This window comes from Micromys minutus (genome assembly GCF_963924665.1).
Source record: "Micromys minutus genome assembly, chromosome: 28".
NCBI classification, from domain to species: Eukaryota; Metazoa; Chordata; class Mammalia; order Rodentia; family Muridae; genus Micromys; species Micromys minutus.
Window position 1 is genome coordinate 38,557,752 of NC_137963.1, and position 12,520 is coordinate 38,570,271.

Here is a 12,520-nt window from a genome sequence, read left to right on the forward strand (position 1 = left end):
TGATAATTTCATGCCTACACGCATTTCTCAAACTATGTAGCTAAGATGGGTAATTCTGCTCTATGTAAATTATATAGAAAAACCCAATGCCCCCAAACTGCATTATTAAGAGAAAATCCAGTTAAAAGTCCAAGATGACAATTATCTGTTTTATCTGGGGGCTGGAGAGACAGTTTGACAGTTAAGGGCACACACTTACTGCTCTTCCAGAGGACATGCTTGGGTCCCAGCACCCACATCAGGTGGCTTACAACCACCTGTAACTTCAGCTCCAGATCATAAGCCTTCTTTTGGCGTCCTCAGGGACCTACGCTACTCATGTGCAGATATCCCCAGCCCCTCCACACAGATATATACGGTAGTGACTGGACATAGTGGGGTACAGTTACAATCCCAACATCCAAGAAGCTAAAGCTTGAGTTCGAGTCCAGGCTGGGCTACATAGCAGGATTCCACTCTGCCTGCTCCCATTTCAGGTCCAAGTATGTTTGTCTCCAAGTGTCCCCCAGAGCTCCTTGTCAAGGAGGCTGGTCTCCTAAGACACTATGACAGGGAGGGAAGAGATCAATGAAACAGCCCAAGAGTGAAAAACATTGCGTGTCCTTGAAAACTAGAAAGTAAACCATTGTTTCTTAGCCTTTCCAGGATTTATCATGAAGCCTGCATTAATACTTCATCCTTATTCATATCTGATTCATATTAATAATATTCCATTGATTGTCCTACTGTTTATCCCATGATATAAAAATGCCTACAGTGAGACTAGGAAGCTGGTAACGAAAGCTCAATAGAGAATTCCAGCCCAGTGCCTCGGCTTCCTCGGCAGGGTCTACTGGAAGCTGTCTGATTTGATGTTCTCTCTTTGTTCTTTGACTTGGAAGTCTCGCCCGTGGAGACGCTGTTGGGCTCAGGACGTTCAGTGCATCTCCTGGCTTCTATGCTCCTCTTGTTGACGTCTGCTTTGTGTGCCTCAAAACTCTCCTCAAAATCCCCAAGTGAGATACTAATACATAAGGGCTCACATTATATGTATTTGCTGTGGGTTTTGGGAAACGTCGTTCCAAGATTCACTCTCCAGACAATACCATTCCCCATAGAGGAAGAAGGGAGAACACTGCCTTCACCAGCCTATGCCTTCCATGAACAGGTAACCTGGGCTTCAGAAAATTCTGACTTTTTTTCCCTCAAAATTCACCATCAAGTTAGGAAACCCAAACATAAAAAAAGCTCAACAATCAAACAAACAAAAAAACATAGGCTAAGGTGCTGGTGAGACAGCTCAGCAGTTTATGGAGTTTAACGCTCTTGTAAACAACAATGGAGTATGATTCAGCTACGAATTCGGATGATGTACTCCTGCAGGCGTCATGACTCTTGATAACATTAAGAAAGTCGATCCCAAAGGTAACATGTGTGATTCCATTTTGCCCTCATTAGCTTTGCTTTAACAATTGATGTGTGTGCATGTTCTATGTGCAGGTGCCTGCTGTGAGGCTCTTGGGAGGTGGAGTTGCAGGTGTCTGTGAACTGGCTTCCATTAGTGTGGGGATTTGAACCCAAGTCCTCCTGACTGAGCAGCAAGCGCTCTTAACCACTGAGCCATCTCTCAAGCCCTCTTTTGTCCTCAATAGCTTTGCTAACCTGACAGGGCCTAGAATCATCTGAAAGCCTAGACTGAGCAGTCGCTTAGATCAGAAGGGCCTGGGGACATTCCTAAGGGATTACCTAATCATTAATGAATGCAGGATTAGGCAGCACCAGGTGGTTCTGCGCCACGTAAGAAAGCTATCCGGGGCTGAAGAGATGGCTTAGTGATTAAGAGCACACTCTTGTGCAGAGGACCCAAACACAATTTCCAGCACCTACATCAGGCTGCTCACAACTGCCCTTAAACCCATCTCTAAGGAATTCAATGCACTCTTCTAACATCCAAGGGCAGTACCAGTCTCCACAAGTCCACACACAGGCATGCACGTATGAATAATTAAAAAATAAATAACTGAGAGTAAACACAGGTGTGTAAGAAAGCCAGCATAGTGTTTCCTGATTCCTGCCTTTGAGTTCCTGCCCCAGTTTCCCTCAGTGATGGATTGTGACCCAGAAGTGTACTCCAAAGCATCCCTTTATGTCCCAAAGTTGCTTTTTGGGTTGTGGAATTTGTCAAAGAAGGAGTGAAACTGGAGAACATTTGTATGGATTATGCAGAATAGGAAATCAGAAAAGACCGAAAGCAGATGCGTGCCTATTGGGGCGCTGGGGTGGGGAAAAGGGGAGCAAGTCTTTGCAGTGCAGTTTCTGTTATAAGCTTTTCTTCCAACATATGCATTCATGTGTGCGTACACGTATGTGCACAGGTGTGTGTGCATGTGAGCACACCAGAGTCTGAGGCTAGAGCTAGCAATCTTCCTTCCTTACTCTTTGCCGTACTCATTGAGCAAGGTCTCTCGGCCTCATCTAGACCGATGAGAGACCGATTGCTCTGGAGAATTCCATCTCCACCTTCTGAGCTGGAATTCCAGGTAGACATTTGCAAGGGTACTGAAAACCCTAACTCTGGTTCTCACGCTTGGATACCAAGGGTTTTAACCACCGAGCCACACCCCAGTCCTTATTTAATAGAAAATCCTTTACACTTAGTTTGTCATGGGAGTGGGCAAGGGGGACACGCATGGAGAAGTCAGAGGACAGCTCTGAGCTTCTCTCCACCACAGGGTTCTGGGCATGCTTTACTTGCTGAGTCATGTCACTGTCCCACGAATGCACTTAAAAATCTCTAAATTATCAATATTTGATGACTTGGACATACTAAAGTCAATACGCTTTTATTCCACATATTACATGTGTTGTTTATATGTTTAGCGTGTGGCTTATGTCAATAAAGCTGTCACTACAAAGTGTAAGACCCCGTGTCGCCTTTCCTTGCCCAGGGTTCTCTTCAGCGGGGCGTTCAGCTCCTCCAGGGTTTGTTCCTGGCTAACCTTCCAACTCTTGTCTGTTTCCTCTCAATACTGCCTGTCACTTCCATCCCCTTTCCTATTCGGCTGTGCCTCAAAATGCTTCGCCTTCGAGTATGTTGTTCAGAACATCACACTTCCCACTTCTGTCCAGTGTCTCCCCGTGGGTCTGTCATGAGTAAATGCTGCTTTTCCCCAGACATCATTCCTACCTTCAGATCATGCGTGAATACAAAAACATCTGGCCCTCATGGCAGACTCTGAACTCCTGGCTTGCTAGACAGTACCAGTTTCAGCTCCAGAAGCAAATGCTTGTAAGCGCTCGGTAAGTGTTTATTGAATAAATGAATGACAAACACCCCTTTCCACTCACCAGAAACAGTGCTATTTTTTTTTCTCCAACTAGTTTAATTGGTAAAATCCATACAAATGTAACTTGAGTTCTGGCCTTTAGAGACCAATAAAATGAAATAAAAATACAAATTTGGGGCCATCGTTGAGACTTAGAGAGATTAGCATAAAGTAACATTTCATGGGGCCTGCAGTTCGGACACTCCTCATTGCTGGCTGGACGTACTTACTGAAGTCAATACGCTTTTATTCCACATATTAAATGTGTTGTTTAACTCTGGTAACCACAGCTGTGACTTAGTTAACGATCTCAATAAATCCTACTTAAATCAGAGACAGGGAAAAATTATGCAAATGAATTCTTATCTGTTTTTCTGCCCAAGGCATATTTGATAACAGATAAAACACACTCCAAATAGTCTCTACTTAACAGTCAAAAAGCCATTCGAGGTTTTATTTGGATCAAAATCAGATACAAAGAAGAGCTTGATATATTCACAAATGGTTTTAGTTCAGAAAGAAATTGTACATCAAAATGAATCGCAGGGAAGAGCTGGCGTTCCCTGATGGAAGAGAGCACACAAAACAGTTATTAACACACCAAGCCACATGATTAAAACAGGGTAAGCTCATGACGGCAGAGCTGCCTTGGATTCAGACACAAATGAACAAGTTTTGTTGAGAAATGGAAAGGTACTGGGTCTTGAAGACGGCTGTGTAAATGAGCTGATCGTTCCCATGGGCTGACAACCCAGCCCATCTCACGGTCTTCCCGTGTGCAATGTCACACCCACAGTCACCGGGGCAGGTGGACACGGCCCGTCTGTCACATCTTGCAGCCAGACAAGATGTCTTCCACTAATCTCTTGTAAACCCAGGCATCTCCCTTCAGCCGCTGTCTCCGGATGCCCACCACGTCAGGTCTCTGCAGCTGGCACACTTCCAGTTCAAACTGCATTGTCACCTTGCCGAAATCAGACTGAGTCTGACACTTCAGTGTGTACCTGTAAAACACAAGGTACCAGGCAGTTAGGGAGCCGTGAGTATTCTGGATAAAGCAAGAGGGTTCCTGACTTCTAGGGGCTGGCAGGGAACGAGGCATTATCTCACGCTAAGATACACTCTTCACAGTTGCCAACCAGCCCGGCTGTGCTGCAGGGCTGAGTGATAACCTGAGAATGTGGCGGAGAGAAAGCCCGATGGGGCTCTCAACCCAGGAAAGCCTGCCCTCACCCTCTGCTCACCACGCACGCCCGGGCAGCCTGGCATCTTTTATGTGTAATCCAGGAACATGATCTAGGTCTACAACGTTCCCAACAAAAGAAAACAAGGGAACTTTAGAACAGTCATCTCTGAAACCCATGACTTTCACTTAAGTCAAGCTGAAGCAATTAACTTTCTAGAAAAGATTTGCCTTTCGACTTTTCTAGTGCAAGTGTAGAAGTGACGGTCACTATAACACTTTACAGCAGAAAGAAAAGCAGAAGGGCCAGGGGGACAGCCCACCCTGCTGGAAGCGTAGGGCCAGATCAACGTGCCAGGTCCCTTCCTAGTAACACAAAACGGCTCTGACTATAAACGTGGCATGGACTGAATTCATATAAATAAAACTTTATTTACTTTACATTTTAATATCAGTTACGTCTTACTGTCTTCAAAATATAAAACCACAAGAAACACTAGAGTTATTGTAGATTTAAGTTCTCTAACTAGTTAAGCATATGATTAGCATATATTCCTTAGAAGTATGGACGTTTTGGTTTCTTTTTTGAGACAGGGTCTTGCAGCCTAGAACTGGTGAGAGACAGTTCGAGGTTATGCCCTGCTACAGACTGCTACATAGGATGTCTGAGATCAGCAAAGCTTCCTGAGATTGTGTCAAAACCAAACAAACAAAAAGCACCAAACAACAAGAAATAGTGCATTTCCGTGTAGCCCAGGCTAGACTGGAACCTACTGTGAAGTTTAGTCTAGCCTCAAACTCACAATAACGTATGTGCCACTAGGCACAACGGCGCCTGTTTTTATTACTTATTATGAAGTTTCACAAAACATTACTCTTTGTCTTACTTAGTTACACTGACTTGGGGGCAAAGGACATAATGCCTTAGAAATAAACAACCAGTATGAGAAATGTCAAAGGGAACACCCTATGGCGAAGGGTCTTCTCAGGAAAATGAAAGCAGTGTCGTTCTGTGGACAGTGGTCCATCCTTACTGAAGAGAATGAGCTGCCACACGTCGCACAGGAAAGCTGAATGCTGCCTCTCACCTTCTCACACAGAAAGCAAACAGAAAATAACAGAGTCGGGACATCAGGAGATCAAACACTGGGTAGATTTTAGCTAGTGATCTGCTGCTGAATCACAAGCCAAAGAAGAAACCATCCCCAGGCCTGGGACCAAAGAAATATCCACCACACGTAAAAAGCACTAAGTGAGTTAGAGAAACATGTTCTAATGGAGCTGAAAGAAGAAAAGCAAGAGTTCACACAGGTAACGCCTACAGAGTCTGAGTGAACTGTCTAAAAGTTCACTCTAGAATGGCCACAGCAGCACAGGCCTGTAAACCTAGAGATTGGAGGTGGAGGCAGGAATCCAAAGTTTAAGGCCATCCTGGATTAGTCAATTGAGTTCCGGATCAACCTAAGACAACCATGTGATAAGGCACACATGTGACAGACATATATACATGTAGGCAAAACAGCCGTACCACAAAATAAGAACTAAAACTAATATAATTAAGTCACTTTAAAAACATAAATTATTGACATTCTTAGAAATAGGAACAATTTGCATGATCAGAAGAGACCCAGCTCCTCAGACCAGGAGGCACTCACGGAGCCTCTCGGCAGGGACATTCAGCCAAAACAATTTCCTTAACTTACCAAAACTCCATGAGGTAGTCACAAAGATGTGATCTACAAATTTTCATTTGTCCCAAGTGTCTTACTGGTTAAGATTTCAACTGATAAATGGTATATAAAGCAGAAAGTTATAGGGTGTACAGGATTGTCCTACGACAAACGGAAGCCCAGATTTCCCAGTTCTGACCTTGAAAGTGCTGACCATGAGCGTTCTCAGCTCAACACAAAATCAACATGAACGCTGGCACTGCACCGCATCCCTCTGGAGAGTGGGGGGAACACTCCTGAGTGGAGCAAGAGGGAGAGAATCGAAAAGCACTGACGGGAAGGGGAAGAGCGCATGGCAGGCGGTGAGCTTCCTACCCTTTCTGCACGAAGTCCACGTTCTTCTTTGGAAGAATAGCCATGATTTCATTCAGGAGCTGGTCGGGATTCACCAGTCTAGTTGTAGTCACGTTATAGTGCAGCTTAGAAAGAAAAAGGTTGAGGAGTCAAATTTCTCATCGACACAAAAGCCCAAGACAACACCCTTTCAAATAAGAACACCTCAAGAAAACAGAAGACTAGTCAGCCAAGCCGCATTAGCACAGCAGTGGGGAAGTGAGGAGAGACTGTCTTAATCAGAAACAGCCCCATTAAAATATAAATTGTGTGTGTGTGTTGTGTCTGTGTGTGTGTGTGTGTGTGTGTCTGTGTGTGTGTGTGTTTGTGTATATGTGTGTGTGTCTGTGTGTGTGTGTGTTTGTGTATATGTGTGTATCTCTGTGTGTGTGTGTCTGTATGTGTGTATATGTGTGTGTGTGTTTGTGTATATGTGTGTGTGTCTGTGTGTGTGTGTATATGTGTGTGTGTTTGTGTATATGTGTGTGTGTGTGTGTGTGTGTGTGTGTGTGTGTGTAAACGTGCACACGCACATGCCTATACATGTGTGCACAGGTCTGGCTTTAGAGTTAAGGGTAAAAAGGGGTTGTGGATTTCCCTCCATGGCTGAGGAAAGCTGCTGAGGTGAGGAGTTTCAGGGGAGCTCCTGCATGGAGGACAGGAGGGTGAATGAAGCCTTGGGGACCCCAGAGCTGTGGGGGTACCAAGGAGAGCTGCTAACAGGGTATGGAACCAGCCCGTGAAAGAGAAGTGTGCTGCAGTCACCAAAGCTCAAAGGAGCTGGAGGTCTGAAGAACACTTTGGCATCAGGTATGTTGATGCAGAATTTGGCATTTGCCCTGCTGGTTTTTGCTCTTTGACCCTGAATTCCCTCACTATACCCCCTTTCCACCTTTTTGGAATGGCAATGTACATTCTGTATCAGTGTGTTGAAAGTGTGTGGTGTGAGTTTCAGAAGAGAGTTTGAACTTTGGACTTTTAAGTAGTGTTGAGACTGTCAAAGACTTTGGGACTTTCGACACTGGACTGACCGCGTGCTCTCACCATGACACAGCTACAAGCCTATGGGACCAAGAGAGCGTGCTGGTCTGAGTAAAGTGGTCCCACAAGCTCATATGTTTAGTCAGCAGAAAGTGGAGCTATTTCAAAAGAGTCTAAGAATTAGGAGGTGCAGCTTTGCTGGGGAAAGTGTCTGTCACTCAGGGTGGGCTTTGGGGTTTCAAAAGCCCGTGCATGGCCCAGAAGCTCTTTCTCCCTCTGCCTGCGGATCTCAGCTGCCTCCCCAATGCCTGCCCACCTGCCACCCACCACAGTAATAGACTGAATCCTCTGAAACTGTTAGCAAGCCCTCGATTGAATGCCTTCTTTTATAGAGTTGCCGTGGTCACAGTGTTTCTTCACAGCAATAAAACAGCCACTAAGACACTTTTAACAGGTTGTTTTTTCCTTTCCCACCAAGTATATTGTCTACACCAACAGATTAACCATGTTGAAGCGTCACAGGGTTACTAAATAAGATGCGAACTCCTAGCCAGGCCCTTGGGGCCTCCAGCCTGTCTTCCCAACTGCCACTCTCTGTTTTCCTCACACACACTACAATGCGAAGCTCTAATTAGGGCTGTGGTGGCTCAGAGAGAAAGTTCACTCCCAAGGTAGATGGCCAGAGTCTGACAGTCAAGACCCACAGCAAAAGAAGAAACCAGACTCCTGCAAGTTGTCCTCTGACCTCCACATGTGTAACTATTTCTAAACAACTGTTTCTTAAAAACCCAAATTAACTTTCTCAAATGTAAATTTTCATGAGAACCTATGTGTCAGGGACTCCCTTAATGTGCCGGACACAGGACAACTACGCTCTCCAGCCTGAAGGCAGCTCCTCATTTCTCATCTGTAGCTCATGTTTCCTGCCTCTAGGTTGTCCTGTGATCAATCTGTATGATGTTTGAATTATAGTTATATGATCTTTGAAGAGGGCAACTATACCTAAATTACCTCTGCACTCTTTAAGGAAATATTTATGTTATATGTGTGACTGTTTGGCCTGCATGTCTGTGCACAGCATGTGTGCCTAGTGTCTGCAGAGGCCACAGGAGGGCACCAGATCTTCTGAAACTAGAATTAAGGGTGGTTGTGAGCCACCATGTAGGTGCTGAGAACTGAACTCAGGTCCTCTGCAAGATGACAAATACTCTTAACCACTGATCCATCTCTCCAGTCTACCTCTGCCTTCTTAAGATCTTCTACATAAGAACATGTAAGTATTAACTAGTTAACTGTATAAATGAAGTAATAATTTTTAAAAGGACAGTAAAGTTCCTTGATATGTTTGTTTAAAAAAAACAAGAAACCTGGCAAGATGGCTAAATAGGTAAGAGTGTTGAATGCGTGTAGGAAGAGGAGTCAGCATGTCCTGACTGGTGGCCCACAGCGGCCAACGCATGCACAGCAGCTACTTCTACATTCAGCAATCGTGAAATCTGCCCAACTCCTAGAGACACGTGATGACAGAACTCATGACCAGAACAACTAATCAGATGGTGCCAGTTACAGGGGGTGAGATGCCATGGACTAATGGGGCACATGTGGAAGGTCTAAAAGCACACCCCATCCCACCATGAGTCTGCTTCTGCCTCTCATCTGATTGTTGGAGTCTGTCATTGATTCTGCGCCTTCTTATCCCCTACCACCAAGGACCATCTTGAGGGGTTGAGAGGGAGTGTACCACACATGCAGACCTCACACCCTGGGTTAGTCCCTGGACCCTATGGATGGATCAACAATGGCATGTACAGTGTAAGCCTTTGTCTCTCTCTCTCTCTCTCTCTCTCTCTCTCTCTCTCTCTCTCTCTCACACACACACATACACACACACACACACACACACACACACACACACACAGGAGGTGGGATGAAAACAAACCAGACGACACATGGTAATAACAACACATGGCTGTGAGCCCAGCAGTTGGTAGGCTGAGGGAAGACAACTGCCCTGGTTAGAGACAAACCAAACAGAAGGGCGGGGCTAGACAGACTAGTTAAGAGTCTGAAATCCAAGTAGACTCTGACCCACCTACCTTTCGCCTTCTTGGTCCATCTTTGGCAGAACCCTTCTTCTTGCTCCTTGTAAATGCAGTGAGAACCTTATCTAGTCCTCGCTCAAGGCTTCCGAACACATTGGTTCCTTTCCTTTTAGGGGTGTCCTCCATGTGTGCCTGGTTGAGATCCACCTCCATCGAGCGGCACCTTAAAAACCAGCACAGCACAGCATGGCTCTGCTGCCCTCACGACCCCTGTGCCTGTCCCTCCACATACACTGAGGGCCACAGGCAGACCTCAGTCCTCCTGGGGGGAGGGGACACTAAAGCCATCTCCCACAAAACAGACCTTCCTCCTACCATTCTACCTTTCCTTTCATTTTGCTTATTCACTTAGGAGATGTCAGGGACTGGACCTAGGTCCTCGTTTATACCAGAAAAGCATTCTACCAAAGAGCTGTAGCTCCACCCTTCTTTTTACTCTTATTTTTGTGACAGGATCTTCATTAAGTTACCAAGGCTGGCCTTGAACTTGCAGTCCTGAAGACAGAACTTCAGGCCTATGCTATGCCACAAGCTCAGCTCCTTCATTTTTTGTTTAAATCAAACATAGGAACATCAGAACACCACATATCCTCCCAGGGCCAACAAATGCTAATATTTGGTCTGTGGCTTTCTCTGTGTATAGACAGCACAGAGATTTAGTACACATATATACTTGCTTAGCCACCAGAAGGAGTCATAGTACTTCCACCCTGAAACACTTCTACACACACCTCCAAGGATAAGAGTATCTTCTTACCCAATCACAGTATCAACAACATAAAAAAACCTGATTATCCCTGCAGCAGTATCCAATAGTCAGTTCGTGTTCATTTTCCCCAAACAGATCAAGCATCTAAGAACAATTACAAAGGCAATGAAGGCTCAGCTATGCCTTGAGACTTCCCATCTAAGAGCAGTGAGTTAGTTCCCTCTGTTTACCATGTGGGGAAGGAAATGCTGGGGTTAGTGTGCACCTCTACTCCATTGGCAGAGACACAGGCCTAAGGGGCCTGGGAGAAGGAAGTGACGGCCAGAGGCGGGTTCTCTGCCTTCCCCCCTTGCTGTGCTCTAAGCCAGCAGGCTCAGACTCCACGCTACCCAGCAGCCATGCGCAGCCCCAGACCGTCCTCATGCACAGACATTCCCACTTCCAGCAGCATCTGTCCGTTCCCTCTGCAGGGTTTTTCTCCCAGAAGAGAAGAGTAACCCCACGACCTACACTAAAGAATGGAGTGGGAAAGCAACACTTACCTCCTCTCGGGGCTAATGACACTTGTGGTTAGTGTGTCTGCTCCTGCGGAATTCACTGGCGTTCTAACCGGGGCTCTAGCTATTAGAAAAACAAACACAAACCACAGGCAGCTGACGAGGCTCCAACATGGTCTGTACAGATGTGCATCAACAGATCTGGTTACCACTGGCTGGCGTCCGTTATGGTCTAAGTTTTATACTGCTGGGGACGGTGGCCGAGTGCTCTACCGCTCTACTGCTGTACTGACTGGGAGAGCACCTGCCTAGCATGCCCAAGGTCCCGTGTTCAATCCCCAGCAAAACGCACACGTACATAGGTTTTACTCCCTTTAATGGTAATATTGGTAACATTCTTAAAGTAGGGGTTTTATTTTGTTTTTAACTAATAAATTCTATTTTCCCTAGTTTCACAAGAACAACAAAAAAAATTTAATTAAAAATGGCTGTTAAAAAAGTCTTCATCAAGCTCAAGAGATTGCTCAGTGGTTAGAGCACTGACTGTTCTTCCAAAGGTCCTGAGTTCAGTTCCCAGCAGCCACATGGTGGCTCCCAACCATCTGTAATAGGACTTGATGCCCTCTTCTGGTGTGTGTGAGGGGAGAGACATACATACATAAATTAAGTCTTTTTCATCTTTGTATTCTAAGAGAACATGCTACCATACACGGCTGCCTTATGACAATTGCCACAGCCTGGACAAGTAGGAGTCACACACAGGAATCAATATTCATGTCAAACAAAAGGAAGATGCACTAGTGGGAGCTACCAATCACTTCAGCCACTTGCTCTCTGCGGACACTCGTGTTTAAAGAAAAACAGCAATAACATCAACTTCTCACCAACACAATATGGCAGAGACAAACTGTGTAAACTACATTCTAAGCTGTCCACATTCCAAAGCCTTTACACTCACTTTAAAAGTATCAATAATAAATAAGTATAACTAGAAACTATATGGCCAAAAGGTTATTTTTCTTAATTTCTGAATAAGGTTTGGGAAATGGCTGAGTTGGTGTGGTGGTTTGATTATGTTTGGCCCAAAGAGCGGCACTATTAGTAGATGTGGCCTTGTTGGAGTAGCTGTTCTTTGTTGAAGAAAGTGTGCCACTGAGTGGCTTTGAGACCCTCCTCCTAGCTGCCTTGGAAACCAGTCTTCAGTTTGCCTTCAGAACAAGATGTAGAACTCTCAGCTCCTCCAGCACCATGCCTGCCTGGACTCTGCCACACTTTCCACCATGATGATAATGGACTGACACTCTGAACTGTAAGCCAGCTCCAATTAAATGTCCTTCTAAGAGTTGCCTTGGTCATAGTGTCTCTTCACAGCAATGGAAACCCTAACCAAGACAGTTGCTAGCTATAAAAAGATGAAAACTTGATTTTAGGTCCTCTCAGCACCCCAGTGAAAAGAAAGGCCTGGTATGGTCTGGCATGAACTTCTAACCCCATCACTGGAGAGGTAGAGGAAGAGACTAAGGCAGAGACAGGTGGGTTCCTGATGTTTAATGTCTGCCCAGTTTAGCCTAATAAACTAAGAATCCCAATAAGACTTTGTCTCAGTAAAGCAGGTGGCTCCTGAAGAATGACAAAGTTGACTTTTGGCCTATATACTCATTCATTCATTCATTCATTCTC

At 45.2% G+C, this 12,520-nt stretch overlaps 1 protein-coding gene across 3 annotated transcripts in view; it reads right to left on the reverse strand.

Moving 5' to 3' along the window:
- Positions 1 to 4,131: 4,131 nt before the first annotated feature.
- Positions 4,132 to 12,520, reverse strand: part of MELK (maternal embryonic leucine zipper kinase) — a gene marked incomplete at both ends in the record, with an annotated part of 45,730 nt that continues 37,341 nt past the window's right edge. For all 3 annotated transcript variants that reach the window (XM_080940300.1, XM_080940298.1, XM_080940299.1), the window contains 4 exons: positions 4,132 to 4,309; positions 6,534 to 6,637; positions 9,629 to 9,797; positions 10,886 to 10,964. In XM_080940300.1, the coding sequence (XP_080796426.1) occupies positions 4,132 to 4,309; positions 6,534 to 6,637; positions 9,629 to 9,797; positions 10,886 to 10,964 (530 nt within the window). The remainder of the gene's footprint in view (positions 4,310 to 6,533; positions 6,638 to 9,628; positions 9,798 to 10,885; positions 10,965 to 12,520) is intronic.